This window comes from Oryctolagus cuniculus, chromosome 1, assembly GCF_051225735.1.
Source record: "Oryctolagus cuniculus isolate XC-2025 breed Fujian yellow rabbit chromosome 1, ASM5122573v1, whole genome shotgun sequence".
Lineage (NCBI taxonomy): Eukaryota > Metazoa > Chordata > Mammalia > Lagomorpha > Leporidae > Oryctolagus > Oryctolagus cuniculus.
The window spans coordinates 157,376,508-157,398,880 of record NC_142867.1 but is presented as its reverse complement, the minus strand read 5'-3'; the positions used below and the strand labels follow the sequence as shown (position 1 = coordinate 157,398,880).

At 40.0% G+C, this 22,373-nt stretch overlaps 1 protein-coding gene across 2 annotated transcripts in view; it reads left to right on the top strand.

Annotated features, from left to right (window-relative positions):
- TMC1 (transmembrane channel like 1) overlaps positions 1-22,373 on the top strand; it is a 197,574-nt gene that overhangs the window by 133,885 nt on the left and 41,316 nt on the right. The window contains exons 9-11 of one of the 2 annotated variants that reach the window (XM_051858747.3): positions 10,491-10,633; positions 19,388-19,532; positions 20,109-20,303. In XM_051858747.3, coding sequence (XP_051714707.3) covers positions 10,491-10,633; positions 19,388-19,532; positions 20,109-20,303 — 483 coding nt within the window. Of the gene's footprint in view, positions 1-10,490; positions 10,634-19,387; positions 19,533-20,108; positions 20,304-22,373 lie in introns of those variants that run through there. The other variant, XM_089316264.1, reaches the window with a different exon arrangement.

Here is a 22,373-nt window from a genome sequence, read left to right as displayed (position 1 = left end):
GCTTTGGCAACAAATCCCAGTTTCTAAAACTCCCTTAAGCTACACCTGACCAAACCAAAGGTGAACCTTCTTTTAGTAAATATTTTGAGATGTCTATGATGCCATGCTTAAAGTACATTCATTTTTTATGTGATCACATAAATTAGCCTTCTTTTCATTATTCAGTGAATGTTTATTGAGCATTTACCAGGTGCCAGGCATTAGGCAAAGGTGAGAAAAACCCACAAGACCTTTATGCCCTCTGTAGCAAAAAGCCTAATGGAATAGTCAAATAATCACAAACGTAAGTGTAGACGCTGGCACTGTGGCGCAGTAGGTTAATCCTCTGCCAGCATTGCCAGCATCCCATGTGGGTGTGGGTTCTAGTCCTGGCTGCTCTTCTCCTGATCCAGCTCTCTGCTGTGGCCTGGGAAAGCAGTGGCAGATGGCCCAAGTTCTTGGGCCCCGGCACCCACATGGGAGACCCGGAAGAAACTCCTGGCTCTTGGCTCGGATCAGCTCATCTCCTAGCATTGCGGCCATCCGGGGAATGAGCCAGTGAATGGAAGACTTTTCTCTGTCTCACCCTCTCATTGTCTGTAACTCTACCTCTCAAATAAATAAATAAAATATTAATAAAAAAGTAACTGTAGTTGCAACTGTGCCAAATACCTTGAAGGAAAGTTATATAGTATTAAGAAATATTATAGCAGAGAACCTGACCTAATTTACGACCTAAGGGAATATGATGGATAATAGCTAAAGTTCATTTCTGAAAAAATAGCGATCAAATTGAATTTGAAAGAGTCAGTGTGAGTTCCCAATCTAAGAGAAGGAAGAAGCATTCTACGCAGTGATAACACCAAGTATAAAAGCCCTGTGATGAAGAGAGGTTGTCTTATTTCAGGAAACAAGTGAAGGTCAGTGAAATCAGAGCTCAGAATTGAAGGGGGAAGGGGCCCATGGAACTGGAGAGATAAGGGTGTATCAAAGCAGCTGGGGCCTGCTAAAAGACAATGATAATTATTTTTTTTCCTTAAAGCAGTTGAAAGTAATTTAGTGGGTGGTGGTTGGGTAGTGACATTATCAGATTTGTATTTTGAAAAGGTCGACAGGGCCGGTGCCGCGGCTCACTAGGCTAATCCTCTGCCTTGAGGCGCCGGCACAACGGGTTCTAGTTCTGGTCGGGGTGCTGGATTCTGTCCCGGTTGCCCCTCTTCCAGGCCAGCTCTCTGCTGTGGTCAGGGAGTGCAGTGGAGGATGGGCCAGTCCTTGGGCCCTGCACCCCATGGGAGACCAGGATAAGTACCTGGCTCCTGCCATCGGATCAGCGCAGTGTGCCGGCCGCAGCGTGCCGGCCACGGCGGCCATTGGAGGGTGAACCAACAGCAAAGGAAGACCTTTCTCTCTGTCTCTCTCTCTCTCACTGTCCACTCTGCCTGTAAAAAAAAAAAAAAAAAAAGAAAAAAAGAAAAAAAAAGTTGACAGATTGAAGAAGGAGTAGGATGAATTTGAAGGGACCAAGGAGTTTTCAATGCATCCAGGTGAGAGAACAAGACTGTTTGGAAGAACTAAGTTTACCTGGCAGGTATTTACTGAGATCTAAATTTTGGGTGGCAACCTAATACATTAAGAGCTGAGAATCTGAGTTAGAGTAAAACCTTACAACCCAAGAAGTTATGTTCTATAATTCAAATGTATAGCACTAAATCATGACTCTAATACATCTGATGTGACTAGATTATTTAAATTTATAAACATTTGAAAACAATTCAGTGAAAACTTCACTCTATGTGCTAGCATGCTGTGTCTCCAACAGACTTTGTTTTTTGTGAATTATAGTTGAAACTAATTATATTCACTAACCTCAAATATTTGAAATAAAATATATGCTGCTCATATGGGCCTGAAAGTCTGAACTTAATTTTCCCAAGAAGTCACAATATTTTCTCTACTTTTAAATGTTCTTATTTCTTCAAAACTTCCTTTTAAAATAAAAAATACTAGAGTAGTACCTAGGACTGGCTCTGTAGATGACCACACATTTCCCATTGCATGTATGAGTTCACGGTTTCACTCTGCATGACTTTCAAGAATCAGGGGCAGATTGCAAGCCTAGAAGGCAAATAAATTATCAACAAACTCCCTAATATAATGCTTTTTTTCACCTCGTGAAACAAAAGACTATTTTTTTCTCTAGAAATGCATAGCAACTCATTTTATAGTACTGAAATGATCTTATTTTTAAAGACTTTTAGGTAATAAGCTGGTAGAAAAAAATCAGTAATTCCAGCTACAGTGTTTCTCAGACTCTGTTTTTTGACGTTTTTATTCATTAAATCAGAACAAAAGTATCATGTTACTGTCTTGAATGATTTACTCTATTTCATTAAAATGGGTGGTAGAGAGCAGAAGAATAGAAAAGGATGGATTGGATGACAATCTGGAGGAGGTTAACCTAACCACGGGTTGCTCATCATTACCAGAAGCAATTTCTTTGTTCTTCCAGTCATTCTACAAACATAAATTGAACGTCAGATACTGGGAACACAAATAAAAGAAACATATATTCCCTTACCCACAGGGACACTATGCTCTAATTGGATGTGCAAAGAAGCAATTGCCAGACAATGGAACAATCTCCAGTTGACAGATATATATCTCAGCCACATGGGGCGTAATGATGGGGAGGTTCAGTGTTGTGGTTTACCGAAGTTCAGTTTACTGAAGTCTCAAGAGGATCTAGTAAATGATAACTTGATTTCCCATTTGATTTCAGAATAATCTGGAAAGAACAGACAGATGGACACCAAAATTCCACATTTATTGCTAATGCAGGCAAAATTGGGGGACCAATCTAGGACCTTTAGCCAAATGGTCTTGCTCATATGGAACCCAAATTAGGCCAATTTTCCTGGCCTGTTTCCTAGAGGATGAAAGTCATGTTTGGCTGGGCCAGACCAATGAATTCATTTCCAAACTAGCAGGCAGAGAAGTCACTACACCTTCCTGAGGGGGAGTGAGTGAAGGGATAGTAGAAGGCTGAGGAATATTCCAGCTAGTAGAGCTATGGGCACTTGAGTGAAATACAGAGAAAGGAGTGGCGTTCCTTTCCCCTATAACAATCAGCTCCAGTTGAGAGGTCAGTAAAGGCTTTATGGAAGTATCTTGAAGTAGCCCAAAAATGTTTTAACTTATTTATATTAATTTATTTGAAAGGCAGACAGACAAATGGAAATCTCCCATCTGTGGTTCATTCCCAAATGATTTCAATAACTGGGACTGGGACAGACAGAAACAAGAAGTTTGAATCTGTTTTTCCTTTTTTCAAAAGATTAATTAATTTATTTTAAAGGCAGAGCAAGATCAAGAACAAGAGAGGGATCTCTACTCAATGTTTGACTCCTCAAATGGCTGCCACACAGCCAGCTCTGGACCAGGCTGAAGCCAGGAACTATGAACTCCATCCTGGGCTTTCATATGGTTGTTAGGAGTCCACGTATTCAGGGCATCATGTACTGCCTTCCCAGACACATTGGCTGGAAGCTGAATCCAAAGCAGAGCAGCCAGAGCTTTAACCAGCACTCTGATAAGGGAGTTAAGCCACAGCTTAACCTGCCATGCAACAACACCAACTCCCACCACCAACAACTGGCATCTTAACTGCTATTCCAAACACTTGCATCTTGGGGTAGTTTTAAAGAAAAAGTAGAAATAGAACAGACTCTGAAATGAGGAAGGCATTGGAAATAGTATTCCAAGCAGAGGGATTAGCATGTACAAAAATATAGAGGCATGAAATGGTTCTATGAGTGATCCAACCAAGTTGGTATTTAGGAGGAGACAATAGTAGTAAAGATGAACCAATCACACAAAAACTAAACAAGATGCAAAAGGGGCCTGGTCAGGACAAATTCATTATGCTGAAAAGTCAGACTTTGTCCTAGAAGCAATGGAGACCACCATGGGGCTTTAAGCAAGATGGGGAAATAGAGTAACCATTCAGGAGAACCTGAATGTGAGATGAGCTAAGCTGGATGTGGCATAAGATGAGGCAGAGGGGCAAGCAAATGGCAGCAGTGCGAAGAGGAGGAGAGTGCCAGATACGTCAGTGAGGAAGAAGGTCCAGGGCTTAGTGAGTAACTGCATGTGGGCTATTGGTAATAATGGGAAGACTACGAATATATCCACATTTCTGGTTAACATGACTTTGGTGGGTTGATTGAACCATTTTCTGAAACAGGAGAGAAAAAAAAACAACAGATTTGGGGAAACTTTAATGTGTTAAATTCACGCTTCCTATGGGACATTCGAGTAGAGTGAGATGTGTAATGGGCATTGATGCAAAGCTTTAGTTTCAGTTGTAGGCCATGACATCAAAGGAAGACAGAACTACTATTTACAGAAGCCAGAGAATCTAAAAATGCCATGTAGCATAGTGAAAAGAACTCAGTTATGGAACTCAGACAGATGTGGGTTTGAATCTTGCCATTTACTCCCTAGGAGACCAAGCACTGTGAACCTTTTAGTTGCCATGTGTAAAGTAGTTTTAGCACCTTCTTAGAAGGCTGGTTTATGTTTTTTAAAAATGAGATTTTGTACAGAAAGTCTCACCTGTCTGGTACATGGTAGGTGTTTAACAAATGTTCCTTGCTTTAAATGTCTACTTAGGGTACTTAGCTCAGAAAAATTCCAGTTTGTTGAGGGCACAAGAAAGCAGGAAGAAAGCATCCTGATGGAAAGACCTTGTATTTACAAGGCAGTGAAAAGAAGTCAATAGCAATGTCTCCTATCTGGGCAGGAGGCAGAGTGAGGGATATAATGGGTACCAAAAGAAATAGTCTACTTCACAGCCTTTTGAAGGGTAGAGTTCACTATCTACACCCCTTAATGCAACACTATTCCCTCTACTGAAAACTAGGTGATGTACCAAGAGTTAGCCAAACTGGCACTTCATAATCAACATGTTCTCTGTTAAGAACCATATAGCATCTATTTCATGTCTCTAGATCAGGGTTGCAGCAAGAGAAAGGCAGTTCAGAAGTGAGCAAAGTGGGTCCTAGTCGAAGAAAAAAGAAAGAAGCCTCGTGTATCTAGCTGGAGAAAGTAGGTGTCTGTGGGCTGGCTGCTGTTGTGGTGCTGTTCTGAGGGTTATTATCCTTGTTATAAATGGCTTCTCTCCTACAAGATAGATGTTAAGTGATATCATGCCCTATCTTTCAACCACACTTGAAGTCTTCATTAATACTGAAGTATTAATGCCCAACAACTCAGCTACAAATTGAAATATGAGGGTACTTCAAAATGAACATAAGAAAATGGAATTAAAAGGTTTATTTGATTTTTTTACAAAAAAGCTTTAAAATCCATATGTACAAGGTATCTTCAAAAAGGAGGAAATGCACATTATTAAAAAATTTTTATTTGAATCTCACACCAGAAAAACCTCATCTTTTAATTCTATCTTCCCACAAGCTTTTTGAAGTACCATTGTATATCCTGACTTGACTTCTAGGGTACTGCATCCCCATCACGTGCACTCAATGGACATACTTCGTAAACTGTATTTTCTTTTTCCACTGGTTTTGACTTGATTATTTTCCCCAAAATAATAGTATGACAGTTACTACAAATTAAAAAGAGTTGCTAAAGATCAAGAAACTCATTTACTATCCTGGGGATAGAGTGTTATCTTTTGCTGTATTTGTTGGTAATCAAGAGAAATCCCAAAGGGATGGAGTTATAATATAATTTCTGGGAATGAGTACTTTTGAAATGGATATTTTTAATGTGTAACTCTTTTGCAGTCTTCTATAATCTAGTCTCATTCCATGCATGCACAGTATTAGTAAATAGTTAAGTTCTCTATAAGTGTCAGTTAGATAAATAAATGCATGGGTTGATTGTAATGACCACATAATCAAAACATTTTCTTTCTTTTAGAAGTGGGTCAACGACTATGGATTAGTCCAGCTGCAGCACTTGAAAAGAAATAGAGTTTTAATAGATGACACGCAAGCATGGAACCCTATAACTGGATAGGAATTTTCTGTGCTCATTCGAAACTTGGCTCTGGCTCTGGTTTCTCTGTCAGATTTTAGGGTGGGAGAGGGCTCCCACAGGGAAAGCAGGGCGCGCTGACATGGAAACTGAATAGAACCTTGGCTAGGCTAGGAGTCATTGCTATTTTAGTCACTTCCAGATGTCGGCTGCTATAGTTTTAAGGGAAGGATGTGTGGAGTGTCACATGCCCTCTAGACGAAAGGGGGAAGGGCATTTCCCTTCTAAACCTTTCAGCTTGTATTTATTTAAAGTTATCCTTCAACACTACTAAGCTGGGTTTGATAATGCTTTTTAAAATTGTGCTCTTTGGTGATCCCTTCACACACTTCATTTACACATTTCATGTATATAACAAATAGGCAAGTGGGACAAATGCTTGTGAGATTATCAGAATTCCCCTCCCCTGAAAAACCCAAAACCCTTTTCTGTTTTGGTTCTGATCTAATATTTATGAAACAGCAGCCCTTGAGCATATGTTGAATGGTGCAGATCCCAGATGAGCTAGCTGCCCCCAGTAGCTGTTGTGCTAACGCAAGAGGCATGCCAGATGCTCACTATGCATCCCTTTTCTCCTTCCATGCTCTTTAAGGGGTGACTTTCATTTCTAGTACTGTAACAATGAGTTAGGGAAAGTGCATGTTTTACCAATTATGGATATGGTGATGAGGCCTTATGAAACTTTTTCTAATGGCATGTCCAGAATCCTTTCCAAGAGACCCTGGCACCACCAGGGAGAAACCCATGGGTAGATATCAAAGTCCATGAGTTGGCAGGGTTTTAGATTTCTTCCTTTTGCTGGAAGGTGTGGCACTAACAAGATACAAACCTTGGGAGATAAAGAAAGCACAGGAGAAGCAGTAAAGCACAGTGATGAAGTATATGGGATTTGAATTGTACAGACGCAGTTCAAGTTCAGACTCTGTCTTTTACAAGCTGTGTGAACTTGAGCAAATTACTTAACATCCCTAAGGCTCAGTTTCTTGATCTGTAAAGTAGATATAGGGATGGTAGCTATCAAATCATTGTGTATGTATTATGGGTTGGGTTGGTGTGATCCCGATAAATAACACCTTCCTTGTCTAGACTGATTGTAAGCTAGCCAAAATCTAAACACAGGGGAAGACAGAGATCAACATGTCCCTTTATTATTGTTAAGTGGACATTAAAGAATGTGACATCTCTTCATGAACTTAACAACCAGATCTCTCTACCAGGACAGGACTCCCTGTACAGAGGCACAGCACAGCAAGTGCTCTTTTAAGAGGAGAAAGAGAGATCCTCACTTCCTCATCTGTGTTCTACTCTCAGGTTAGTTTCTCTCCCCTCCAGCTGGAGTGAGACAGCAGAAAATGGTTGAGAGTATTACATTTATGTATCTTTTCCACAGGAAAGAAACATCAAAGGTCAGGGAGAAGGATGACCCCTGGCAGTAGTAACATCATAGGGTTCTTGTGATGATTCTGTAAACTGAAGTGAAGTACTTAGAAAGTGCTCAATATTTGCCCAAATTTATTAATTTATATTACTGCGACCATTATCACCATATATCAGGATTGTGGCAAGTAAATGGGTTAAAGAGTCTTTGCTCTGAAAAACAGAGAGGTTTGGAAAATTATGTGTTGTCCATTGGGAAAAGAATAATAAACAATTCAGGGTATAACTTCTCTTTGATTTATGTTGCCATAACAAAATACCTTAAGCTGGGTAGTTTATAAAGAAAAGAGATTTGCTTAACTCATGGTTTTGGAGGCTGAAGTTCCAAGATTGGGTGGTTTCATTGCTTAGCCACTGGTGAGGGATGACGGGTGGCATCACAATGGCAGTAATGTGTGCAGAAGATTACATGATGATACAGGATGCCATAGAGGCTCAGGGCTGAGGCTCACCATTTTTATAGCAACTCACACTTTGTGGGAACTAAGTAGGATTCCGTAAAACTACATTAATCTCTGCTAAAGATGATGACCCCAATGACCTGATTATCTCCCTCTAGGTCCTACTCTTAAAGGTTCCTCTGCCTCTCAACATTACTGCATTGGGGACCAAACTTACAGCACATGAACCTTTGGGAGGTACACTCAAAGCATATCCAAACCATCACATAACCTTTAAACCAATGAGGTTTTGTTATTGCCATGCTGAGACAGAGGGACCTGCGTGAAAGTTAATAAAGAGTAGAAGAAGATTGGATGTGGCTACAATACAACTGAGAGGAAGTAGAGACCCCAACCAGATGGATAAGAAACAAGATTATATTATCAAACTAGAAACTGGGAAATCCCACCAAAGCATTTCCTCCTGGGATGGAGAAAGTTGGCCAATCCAATCAGAATCGATCTGGTTCTTTATTCTGGAATGAGATTGGCCTGCCTATTCCCACTGTTTGAAGCTTCCCCTGGTTGTTTAGCACCATTTTTTGTTTTGGGTTGTGTATTAGTCAGAATTTTCCAGAGAAACATAGCCAATAGGACATATAGTATATGTATGCATATAATATTTGGAAAATTACAGAATTTGTGTATAGTTGTTACACATGTAAATTCTATTATATAATTTATAAATAAATATAAAGAACAGATTTATTATATAAGATATATAAATATAATACTTTGTGTTATATATTATATATGTATATGTATCTATATATCCATATCTGTGTGAGTATATATACTATATATATGAGAGAGAGCAAGAAGTAGGGGAAAGAGAGAGAGAGAGAAGAGAGAGAGAGATTTTGAGGAATTGACTCATAGAATTATGGAAGCTAAGCTATCCCATTGTTGCTGTCTGTAAGTTGGAGACCCAGGGAAGCCAGGGATATGATGAAGTCTGAGTCTGAAGTTCTGAGCACCAGGAAAGTCAGTGGTGTAAGCCCATGTCTGGTGGCAGGAACAAACGAGCTGTGATGTCCTACCCCAAGTGAGGCTGGAAGAAAAGGGATATATTCCTCCTTACTATTCTGTTTAGTAGCTCAATGATTTGGATGGTGCCCAGCCACACTGGAAAGGCCATGGACTTTACTGAATTCACTAATTCAAATGCTAACCTCATGTAGGATCACTTTCACAGACACATCAATTGTTGCATCTGGCAAACCAAGACCACTCAGATTGACACATAACATGAGCCACCACGGCTGGATTGAGCATCACAAGCTGAGCTGCAGCTACAGGCAGGGGTGGTGCAGGGATGTGGACCAGATGAGCCATTTTCCTGTAAGCTTCACATCCTATCCTGTCCCTGGTTGAGCACACAGGCTCCTCTAGAGTTTTCTGGAGATTTTATTTCTAGCTACTTCTTCCAGAGTGTTAAAAAATAAATTTGCCACAAATTTTGAAGTTGATAGTTTTTTTTTTTAAATTTCATTGAACCATAATTTGAGCTAGGCATGATCTTTCTTTAACACAATCTTCTAGGTCACTTCTCTAAATTCTTTCTCTAAGAATTAGCATCCAAGACATTCTCTTCTCTACCTGCTCCAGGCCTCCCCCACCCCACCCTCCACTTTTCCTCTCTTCAGTAGTGGGTTTCAGAGTCTCAGGATTGTATAAATAGTACAAAAGGAAACAAACTGAATTTTCTAAAATTCGAGGGTGACTCACCTGCTCTCAGGAGGCAGATTATTACCTACAAATTTCACAAAATGTGATCATTTTAAGCCAAGGCCAGAGAGAAGTCAAAGAGGAGCTAAGTGGGTATGTAGCAATGAAACCATGCCTCAGTGGTAAGTGTGAAAAACACGGTGAATGTGTGAAAGATTAATATTATAAGAAGCAGCATCAGAATATGCTAACATTCTGCATAAAAGGGTATTCAGGTGGCTTTGGGAGGTAGTAATGCCAACCCTGGCAGACAGTGTTTAGGAAAGACAATATAATGTGCAAATAAGCATGCTTGTTATGGAGGAATTCTGTGGTAGTCTTGGGGAACAGAAAATTATGCAGATTGATTCCAGTGTCATCTTTCCTGCTCTCTGTTCTGCTCAGTGGGAGCTGAGACATAGCCTCTGTGGTTTAAGGAGAACAAATCTGATTATGGCTCAGGTGACTGGAAATGGAAACCTGCCACAGCGCTTTGCAGAAGCAAATTTCAGATCTTCCTCATATTAAGCAAGTTCTTAAAATTGTCAATCTAATGACACCAAGAAGTGTGTTCTGAGGTTTAAGTCAATGAGCACTTCATGGTAATGGCTCCACAGCCGAGTAAGCCTATATTTGGTCAAACATTTTGTCTGTTTAGAAGTTACTGAATTTCAGATAAACCAAGAAGCTGCCAATCAGCGTTGCAGCTGAAAAATTCACTTATGGAACAGAACAATAGGGCTCATGTCAGAGCCATGACCTAAGTTTCAGAATTAATGTCACTTTGTTATTCATCTTAAAAGTTGATGTTTTCCTTTGAGTTGCTCTCCACAGCATCTGCTAAGCGGCTTTGTTGTTGGATTTTAGGGCTTGGCACAATATTCCGTCCTCTTTTATGGCTATTATGACAATAAACGAACAATTGGATGGCTGAATTTCAGGTTGCCGCTCTCCTATTTTCTGGTGGGGATTATGTGCATTGGATACAGCTTTCTGGTTGTCCTCAAAGCGTAAGTTTCATTTGTCTTTTGGGAAACAAATAATGATTTCTGGAATCAAATGGGAGGATTAATTTGAGAATCGGCTATACTTTTGTTGCAATTTCTTAGAGGATGCAGAGATGAAATTTAATTTTAATACTGACACTTTTATGTTAGACTGTTAGATCCTCAAAACAAATGGGCTAAATACAAACAAAAGCCTTTGGTCATTTTATTGGTCAGACTGATGATTGCAGGCCTTTCTCATGTTTTAAATGTGTGTGTATGTATCAACTTATATATGTATAATTATATTATTTGAGAGAGAGGGAGAGGTTTTGGAGCCCCCTTTGACTTGTTCACTCCCTAAATGCCTGCAATGGCAAGGGCTGGGCTGGGCTAAAGCTGGGAACTCAATCCAGATCTCTCACATGGATGCAGGAACTTAATTTCTGGAGCCATCATCTATTGTCTTCCAGAATCTGCAGTAGCATGAAATTGTAAATCAGGAGCAGGAGCTGGGAATTGAACCTGGTCACTCTGACAAAAGACACAGCGTGTTAACCAAAGTCTTAAATGGTTACCTCTAAACATATTTTTAAAACATACCTTTTGGTACTTCAAGGTGGGAATCAATGTTGCCAACAAGATGGGAGAATAGCTGCTGACCCCCTCTTTCACATGCAGGGAGGTTTGCAGCTTGCAGGATCAGCTCAATACGCAGATTCTGTTGTTTTCTATTCATATTTTAAAAAATCAGAATAATCACTCATCTAAAAAGTGCTAGCTGTGTGAGACAGCAAGAACAAATGGCCCCCAATAAGATAGTAATGATAGACTGTATAATTGTGGTTTTTCTTGGGAAAAGATTTATTAGAGTATATGGAAGTATTTCATTGGGGAAATGGTAAAACTGCAGTTCAATTTTCCCTCCTTGCCTGAAATATATTTATAATACTCCACTTAAAGATATTGCAGAAATTTAGCACTGTTGTTGAGGCTATGAAACAATCATTGAGCAAGTTTTCTGAACTAGCTTAGGAAGAGTTGAAACATCTCAAGTATCTGCATCATTTATTTGACCATGACAAGGGGAGACCCTTGCCTCATTGCAGAAGGTTGCCTGCCCGAGGGTTCTAAGTGAGGTAAAGCATGCAGTCACTGGAAGCAGGAGCTTTCTTGAGTAGTCTCAGATATGCTTTGTGTCTTGTCTCTGCCTCACTTACTGATCCTCCAGAGAAAACTGTCATATTTAGTTTGCAACCTATTTCAGGGCCTGGGAAAAGCCTTATTGGAGACCACCATATCCAAAATACTCATGCACCTGTGTAACTGTAATGAGATCCCAGACATAAAGTATCTGTCCATCTGATAAAGTACTAATACATCCCATAAATCTGAGACATCTTCTAGACTTTTGAACATATTACTTTGCTTGAACTAAAGTCAGAGGTACCATTTCTGTTACTGAGGTCACTGATATCATTTCTTTGTTGTGTCTTTGGTCTTTGTGGTCACTGAGAAATAATGTCAATGTCCAATTACTCAGCTTTCGGTGACTCTGGAAAGACTGTACCCTGGGGTACCCTTGAACCATTCTGCCTAGTTTCCAAAGTCAGCTCTGACATGGGTGTCTTTCTACAACCACAGATAAATGGCTCAATTGGTCTGTCCTCCTGTTTCCTGTCTCTGGTAAAGGTGTAATAGGTGTGAAGACTAAAATGAATTATATCTAGAGAACTTGGGATATGCCTACCATGAAAAAAGTTTCTAAAAAACATTAATTACTTTTTTAGGGCTATAGGCTTCTAAAAGAACCAAACAAAGCCAGCATGCAGGGCAATCACTTGTGGTTACACAATTGTACATGAATAGATTTGTATATTTAATCAAATGGCTTTCTGGAAGATGAATATAAAGTAGCTAGAGTAGTGCTGTACAAATAAAGGTATATACATAGTTCTAGTAGTCATATAAAAATAAACAGGTAAAAGTACTTTTATTAATATAAATCAATTAATCCCCAACATCAAGAATATTATTAATTCTACATTTAACCAATATAAAATTGTTACCAAGATATTCTCTGTTTTAGGGTAGTAGATTCTTGAAATCTGGTGTGCATTACACTAGCCACATTTCCCGTGCTGAGTAACCACAGGTTGTCAGTGGTGACCACACTAAATAGAGCAGCAATACAGGATGTGGTGGCTTTTGGAAATCTGCTTAAAGGTACCATTTAGGATAGCTACAAGGCAATAAATGCACATTTTCCTCCTCAAAGTCATCACGTTATGACAATCAAAGGAGCCTGTCTTGGGCCCCACCTTTGGCATAGGCCTTTGGTGACACATCACCTGATTAGCAGGTAGTTTAAGCTTATTGGCCCACAAAGCATGGAAATTCAAAAGCTATTCATGACTCCCACCCCACTCCCAACCCTGGGGCCAATACTTACCAATAATAAGAATTGGTAAGATATAAATGATTGTACAGCATTATTGATCATCTGTTCTCACCCCTCTCCCCCTACTCCAATGAAATATGCTCTTAGAATAAATATGAGTGGATTTATGGCATCCATTCCTCAAATTGAATAGATGGGAACTGGAGTTCTAAAATCAAAAATCAACTAAGCTCCATGAGGCTTTTGATATCTTGCCAGTACTGCTAGCCTCAGCATCCACATTCACAAGATAGGGGCAAATATCTACTTTTAATTGTCTAATAGGGAAGTTAGAAGGTAAAATGAGATAGAAACCCAAACACTTCAAGGTTTTAAGATAGGATGACTGACTTTGTTGGTTTTAGCGCTGTTTCAGTTTAGTGCAGGAAGTCTTCTGCCCTGGGAATCTGCTTAGTTCCGGAAAGACAGGAAAATTTGTCCTTGTTTTAAGACTTTCCTTTCCTTTCCTTTCCTTTCCTTTCCTTTCCTTTCCTTTCCTTTCCTTTCCTTTCCTTTCCTTTCCTTTCCTTTCCTTTCCTTTCCTTTCCTTCCTTTCCTTTCCTTCCTTTCCTTTCCTTTCCTTTCCTTTCCTTTCCTTTCCTTTCTTTCCTTTCCTTTCCTTTCCTTTCCTTTCCTTTCCTTTCCTTTCCTTCTTTCCTTTCCTTTCCTTTCCTTCCTTTCCTTTCCTTTCCTTCCTTTCCTTTCCTTTCCTTTCCTTCCTTTCCTTCCTTTCCTTTCCTTCCTTTCCTTCCTTTCCTTTCCTTTCCTTTCCTTTCCTTTCCTTTCCTTTCCTTTCCTTTCCTTTCCTTCCTTTCCTTTCCTTTCCTTTCCTTCCTTTCCTTTCCTTTCCTTTCCTTTCCTTTCCTTTCCTTTCCTTTCCTTTCCTTTCCTTTCCTTTCCTTTCCTTTCCTTTCCTTTCCTTTCCTTTCCTTTCCTTTCCTTTCCTTTCCTTTCCTTTCCTTTCCTTTCCTTTCCTTCCTTTCCTTTCCTTTCTTTCCTTTCTTTCCTTTCCTTTCCTTTCCTTTCCTTTCCTTTCCTTTCCTTTTCCTTTCCTTTCCTTTCCTTTCCTTCCTTCCTTTCCTTTCCTTTCCTTTCCTTCCTTTCCTTTCCTTCCTTTCCTTTCCTTTCCTTTCCTTTCCTTTCCTTTCCTTTCCTTTCCTTTCCTTTCCTTTCCTTTCCTTTCCTTTCCTTTCCTTTCCTTCCTTTCCTTTCCTTTCCTTTCCTTTCCTTTCCTTTCCTTTCCTTTCCTTTCCTTTCCTTTCCTTTCCTTTCTTTCCTTTCCTTTCCTTTCCTTTCCTTTCCTTTCCTTTCCTTTCCTTTTCCTTTCCTTTCCTTTCCTTTCCTTTCCTTTCCTTTCCTTTCCTTTCTTTCCTTTCCTTTCCTTTCCTCCCTTCCCTCCCTCCCCTCCCCTCCCCTCCCCTCCCTCCCCTCCCTCCCCTTCCCTTCCTTTCCTTCCCTTTCCTTTCTTGCCCTGTCCTGCTCTGCTCTGCTCCTCCCCTCCTTTCCTTTCCTCCTTTCTTTTTATTTTCGGGTCAGTATATTCCTAACCATATCAGATGCTTAGAAATTGATAGTAAACAGTTGTGTGAGTATTAAAAACACATTAACATAATATATTGTTAGAAAGTCACATGACATGGAAACCATCAGTTCCTTCATATGTTGTCCTCATCAGTTTGAACTTTAATATCCCAAAGTAAAGGTGGTTTTATTTCGACACACAGCTGTTCTCACTACAAATAATTCTCTACTTAAATATTTTGGGTTTCACTAATGTATATTAATTACAGCTAAACTACTATAAATAGTAATTATTCATGGGATGCATGCTTTATAGAGAAACCTCTTGCCGTTTATCTTATCCCAGTAGGCCTTTCTAAGACTTTTCCCTGTTTTATGGTTCCCTGGGATTAGATATTATTTTTTATTTATGAGCCTGGTCATAGTAATAATAGCCTAATAATATTTTTGAATACATAAATGATGTGCCATATATAACTCTCAACTGGTGTCAAAAATATTGTCTACATAAGCTATCATACATATGTATACATTTATATACTATAACTTAAATGTACCATGTACCATAAGCCAGCTTTAACACATGCATGTAAATATTTTTATTCTTGGCAAAAACAGAAATGAATCTAACTTTATGTTAAATTAAAAAATAAATTTATTGTTAATGATGGTAAATAGCATTCACTAAGCATCTATCATGTTGTTTAAATTATATTATCTTTTTATTTATTTATTTATTTTTTTGACAGGCAGAGTTAGACAGTGAGAGAGAGAGACAGAGAGAAAGGTCTTCCTTCCGTTGGTTCACCCCCCAAATGGCCACTATGGCTGGCGCGCTGCGTCGATCTGAAGCCAGAAACCAGGTGCCTCCTCCTGGTCTCCCACGTGGGTGCAGGGCCCAAGCACCTGGGCCATCCTCCACTGCCTTCCCGGGCCACAGCAGAGAGCTGGACTGGAAGAGGGGCAACCGGGACAGAATCCGGCACCCCAACTGGGACTAGAACCCAGGATGCCGGCACTGCAGGAGAAGGATTAGCCTATTGAGCCACGGCGCTGGCCTAAATTATATTATCTTTAGCAATTAAATATTACTATACTATATGACATGCTCATTTGACAATAGTACCTACATAATCCTAGATTTTTCTAGTTTGAAAGGTATCTTACACTTATCATCGACTGCCATCTCTCCGTATTGTGCATCTCCTTACATAGATCAATTTGTTCATCCCATCAATTTTGTATACTGGGTTGAATAGGGATTAATTATTCTTATTGGATGGATGGAGAAATTAATGTTTAGCAAAGTCTGATGATTTGACTAAGTTTAAATAGCCAGTAAATTGCAGAACTGATGTTTGAGCATCATCTTCTGATTCCAACACTTATTGTTCCTAATGTATGACAAAGATTCATCTGTGTTAATGATGGTAAGGACCTGTCTCTAGTTTGTCCTGGGTAGCCTTTTTAATTTTTATATTCTACATTAAAATTTTCCCTTGTCTAATGGAGTTATAATGGCCTTGATTTGACTCATGTTGCCAAAATGTTCTGAAAAATTAAAACTATCAAGTCTGTCTTACAAGACACTTGAATATTTCAACATTCCATTAGAAGCATGACCAACTTTGTATACCAGTTCTAAGAATATGAAGTTATTTTTTCCCTTCTACGTAGATTGTCAGTGTCCCTGTCCACTTTCTTTTTCCTGCATTGGTACCTGCTTATTCAGGCAGCAGTGACCTACATGATATACTGCCTAAATGTCTTCTATGTCTTTTGACATGTGTCCATGGGATCTTAGCATCAAAATGGTTCATCCTGCCTTCCCCCAATTCTCACCCCTAATTAAACCTTGTTGAAGGAATCTTTCTGATCTAATTAGAGAAGAGCAATCAGCGCCCAGGGTAGACCCTAGTCTAAAACTATTTCTCAGAGATATTTGTATTGAAGATGACTGTGTCTGATGTCTCTGATGATGGAGTTTAGATACTACAGTAGGCCAGGAAAGGGAATTTGGGCTGTCTTTCCCAGCACAATGTCCTAACAAATCCTACATAGCATATCATTGCCTCCTTTTCCTCAAACTATAGTTGGCCTTCTTTCAAAAGATGTTTGGAGCAGAAAAGCAGTGAGGGATGGAGGACTTATAGTCACAATGTTCCATCCTATATTACTGCTTTATGAACTGCATTTATGATTATAAAATTCAACATGAAAAATTTTCCATGGGCTAGGGACAGTAATGGTTCAGGCTAAATGGCAACAATTACAAAGTAAGATGATGTTGTCAAAACCTATCATAATGACAAGGACAGAATTGAACACAGGTAGCATAATAAGCATATTTGATATGTGTTGTACCATACAAAGCTGATTTATGCTATCTATATTTATTTGGTGAGGCTCTTTCTGGTGGTAAATTACTTCCAGAATGACATTTCAGGTATTTGTTCACTCATTTCATAACTATTTATGGAGTACTTACTGTGGGCAATCTAGGAAGCCCTCTAGTGACTGGTTTTTTTTATTATTATTTTAAAGATTTGTTTTATTTCTTTGAAAGGCAAAGTTATAGAAAAAGAGAGGGAGAGATATAAAGAGAGATCTTCCATTGGCTGGTTCACTTCCCAAAATGGCTGCAATAGCCAGGATTGGAATAGGCCAAAGTCAGGGGCCAGGAGCCAAGACTCCCACTTGGGTGCAGGGGCCCAAGGACTTGAAAGCCATTGCTCACTGCTTTCCCCAGGTGCATTAACAGGGAGCTGGATGAGAAGTGAAGCATCTGAGTCTTGAAGGGCACTCATATAGGATGCCACGTGGCAGGTGGTGGCTTAACCCTTTATGATACAATGCTGGCCCCAATGTACTTGGGGTTTTAATGGTGAAACAAAACAAGATAAAGCCCTTGATCTCACAGTGCTCACTTGAGGGAACAGATTTTAAACAAAGAAATGGCCAATGGTTGTAGCCAATGTACTATGAATTTGTATTTTTGTGTTATCCTTTGTAGTCAAACATTTGCTGTGGTTTCTTCTTTCTTAATAATGTAGCACATGCTGGCTGACATTCTTATAAAATAGTTCCTTTTTATGTGTAGTGGGCTTGTCCTGTGAGCTATTAGAAAGTTGTTTTTTATTTCCCTTTCAATACTGTTCTTTGTTTTATTTTTCAAGCAGCTATGTTATAGTGACCCTGTTGATTTAAAGTTTATGAAGGCATTGATTAGAGTTATTAAAATCCTCTGCATGCACTCATCAAATACCTAAATAATTTCAGTGTGTAAATGGAGCTACAGGGGCCAGCACTGTGGCGCAGTGGGTTAAAGCCCTGGCCTGTGGTGCCAGCATCCCTTATGGGCGCCTGTTTGGGATCCGGCTGCTCCAATTCCGATCGAGCTCTCTGCTGTGGCCCGGGAAAGCAGTGGAAGATGGCCCAAGTCCTTGGGCCCCTGCACCCTCATGGGGGACCCGGAGGAAGCTTCTGGCTCCTGCTTTGGATTGGCGCAGTTCCTGCCATTGTGGCCGATTGGGGAGTGGGCCATTGGATGGAAGACCTCTCTCTCTCTCTCTCTGCCTCTCGCCTCTGTGTAACTCTGACTTTCAAATAAGTAAATCTTTAAAAAAAAATGGAGCTACAAACTTGTGTTCTAAGGCAAAAAATTCCATATAAAAATCTTAGGTAAAAACATAAATGGTACCATATATATATATATATATATATATATATATATATATGGATTTCTAACCACTAAAATAAGCCTAAATGAATTTTAAACTCTCCTAGCCAAAAAAAAAAAAATCACTTCTTAGAGTATATGTTACCACTTGTTGTTAAGATTGTATAAAAAAAAATCTTGATTTTTGGTCAAGAGTTGGAGAATATAGTGAAATTTAATGCATTCAATATAACTGCTTCTAGGGAGGCATTTCTAAGAGGGATTAAAATGTGCATGATAGTTTCTTTACCTGGGTTAGTCCTTACTTAGTCTTTGAGGTATAAGAAGCAACTAAAGTTGTATGGAATAGTGTAAAAATCTCCACATTTTTCCCCTAGAAAGGGAATCAATGGTTTTCATCACATTCTTAAAGGTGTCTTTAACCCACAAAATGTTAAGAGCCTATTATAGAACATTAATGTCTTATTTTAAGAAAGTGAATGAAAATGAAACATTTTAAGAAAACTCATTTTAAGAAAACGAATGATTTTGTTCATCAAAATCATCAGTGCTTAGTAATTTTACTCAGGAAAGCCTGGAAAAATGACCGTTTAAAATTAAACAAAAATGAAATTTAAAAATGCAACTCCTAGCCGGCGCCGTGGCTCACTAGGCTAATCCTCTGCCTTGCAGCGCCGGCACACCGGGTTCTAGTCCCAGTCGGGGCGCCGGATTCTGTCCCGGTTGCCCTTCTTCCAGGCCAGCTCTCTGCTGTGGCCCGGGAGTGCAGTGGAGGATGGCCCAAGTGCTTAGGCCCTGCACCCCATGGGAGACCAGGATAAGTACCTGGCTCCTGCCATCATCAGCGCGGTGTGCAGGCCGCAGTGCGCCGGCCACAGCGGCCATTGGAGGGTGAACCAACGGCAAAAGGAAGACCTTTCTCTCTGTCTCTCTCTCTCACTGTCCACTCTGCCTGTCAAAAAAAAAAAAAAAAAAAAAAAGCAACTCCTAGTTGGTTATTAGAACAAACTTGGAGGGAAATATATGTCTTTCAGATACTGCTTCTACAGTTTACCTATAATTATGCTGTTTTGTCACTCCCTACCTCCTTCCCTTCTTATGTATTCTAGCTGCTGGGTTAAACATCTTGTCTTCACAGGATGACCAAAAATATTGGTGACGATGGAGGTGGTGATGACAACACCTTCAACTTTAGCTGGAAGGTGTTCTGCAGCTGGGACTACCTGATTGGCAACCCTGAGACAGCAGACAACAAATTTAATTCTATCACAATGAACTTTAAGGTAAAGACAGAAACTTTGTAATTCTGTTCTTTGTAAGCATAAAATTGTAGACATTATGTGTGGTCTAGTGATAGAAGATTAACTCATTATTTCTGTGTACTGGGATTTGGGTCACAGTTCTGTTTATGACTGGAAAATATCCAATGAGTCAAGACAGCAATTTTATTCCTTGAGGATTTTTCTTCTCTAAATTTGGTAATAAAATAATGCTACTTGTTTGTAACAAGAGGCCATCCATAATTAGAATCAGATATTTTAAATAATAAAACAATGTTCACTGATGGTTAAGAAGAATAAGTTAGCTCTATATTTTAAATGCCTCTAATGTATTATTTTGTAGCTTTAAAACAGTGTTCTTGAAGAGAATATGTTTTGTAGTGAACAATGGGCTGTTATTACATGAGTCAGAGTTTGCTGGCAAGATTTCTTCCTTTCTCTCATTTGCTGTGACTTAATTGGCAGTGTATTCCTGGTTTGTGGAACCCCAGATTTGGTTTAAATTTTTACTTCTCACCTTCCTGAGCTCATATACCTTTTGTAGCTAAGCTATCTTCTGTTTTGTTTGCCCGAGTGTAGGAAGCTATAATAGAAGAAAGAGCTGCTCAAGTAGAAGAAAACGTCCACTTGATCAGATTCCTGAGATTTCTTGCTAACTTCTTCGTGTTCCTAACACTTGGTGCGAGTGGATACCTCATCTTTTGGGCTGTGAAGCGATCCCAAGAATTTGCACAGCAGGATCCTGACACCCTTGGGTGGTGGGAAAAAAATGAAGTTCGTCTCTGCATTTTTATGTGCTTAGAACCTGACCTTTGCTATCGTGCTTCTATGGTGAAACATCACGTAGGCCACTCTGCCTAGCCCCCCATCCCATCCTTAGAATGAGCCAACCCTGGAGCACATTTTCCTTTCAATCCCAGTCTTATTTCACATCTGCTCTGTTGGTTTGTTTTCCATGTTAAATAAGATGGTGGAAAGTTAGAAGATTAGAAAATATATACGCCAACCATTCATTTTAATTTTTTAATTTTTTTAATTTTGTTTATTTTTTGACAGGCAGAGTTAGACAGTGAGAGAGAGATGGAGAGAAAGGTCTTCCTTTTTGCCGTTGGTTCACCCCCCAAGTGGCCGCTACAGCCTGCGTGTTGCGGCTGGCGCACTGTGCCAATCCGAGGCCAGGAGCCAGGTGCTTCTCCTGGTCTCCCATGCGGGTGCAGGGCCCAAGGACTTGGGCGATCCTCCACTGCATTCCCAGGCCACAGCAGAGAGCTGGACTGGAAGAGGAGCAAAAGGGACAGAATCTGGCACCCCAACCGGGACTAGAACCCGGGGTGCTGGTGCTGCAAGCAGAGGATTAGCTAAGCGAACTGCATCGCTGGCCCCAAACATTCACTTTATAGATGGGATTGGTGCCTCTCATGAGCTTGGGTGGTATATTTATGATAAAAGAGTGAGAAGAAGACTCTGGGTGAGAACCTCAGTGTCTTAATTTCAAGTCCAAGGCTCTTTCTATGGTGTCATGAGGCTTGCTCTATTGTAAATCTCACATCTGTCATTGAAAGACCTAATTGCAGCCTGTATACTTTTGAAGCCACTGTCATAAAATGGAAGCATTCAGATTGCTTCCTCAAGTTTTGGCAAGTGTAGGCTTCCCTGTTATTCACTAGAAGCCAAGCTTCACACATCTTGATTCCCTTGCCTTTCTTCCTCTCCTTGCAAAGGCTATTTAAATGAGGAAGGCCAGCTGTTTTCCAGAAATTAAATATTAGACTGTTATTTGTCTCCAGATGTTTATCTGCCCATTTAGTGTATCAGAGAGAGGAGGTGAAAGGCCAGCATGGTGACGTATCGGGTAAGGCTGCAGCCTGCATCACCAGCATCCTGTATGAGCACCAATTCAAGTCCCAGCTGCTCCGTTTCTGATCCAGCTCCCTACTGATGACCTGGGAAAAGAGGTGGAAGATGACCCAAGTACTTGGGCCCCTGCCATCCATGTAGGAGACTTGAAAGGAGCTCCTGGATCCTGGCTATGGCCTGCCCCAGAGCTGGCTGTTGTGGCCATCTGGGCAGTGAATCCATCTGGGAGAAATCTCTCTGTGCATCCCTCTCTCTAACTCTGACTTTCAAATAAATGCACCATTTTTTTTAAGGTGGTTAGAGGTAAGCATTTAGAATCAAGAAATTACTGGTTGGGGCGCCAGTTCTGTCCCAGTTGCTCCTTTTCCAGTCCAGCTCTCTGCTGTGGCCCGGGAAGGCAGTGGAGGATGGCCCAAGTGCTTGGGCCCTGCACCCGCATGGGACCAGGAGGAGACACCTGGCTCCTGGCTTCAGATTGGCACAGCGTGCTGGCCATAGCAGCCATTTGGTGGGGGTGAACCAACGGAAGGAAGACCTTTGTCTCTCTCACTGTCTAACTCTGCCTGTCAAAAAAAAATTAAGAAATTACTGGACATGATATGTTGCTAAGGCCCGTTCTTTTACATAAATACATACAATAAGACATCATTTTGAACTTGGGCATTCTCAAAGAATGTGCATATTTAGACTTAACATACTGAAGTTTCTACAGAGTCTTGTAGACCAAAAAAAAAAAAATTAAGTCTTCATAAGCATAGAATTTTCTAGAAAAATCTTAGCAAATGATATAATTTACTTACCAAGTCTCCAAATAAAAATGTTTGATATATTTAGGAAGTGTTAACAATAGAGGAGACTATCCATTCAAGAGAACATAAAATCACAGACATTTCTTAGAAACTTGTAATATAGAATCATTAGGTAGAGATATTTTATTGAAAAAAAAAAGAACACCTCAAGCATTTACTAAATTTACTTTCAAAACTC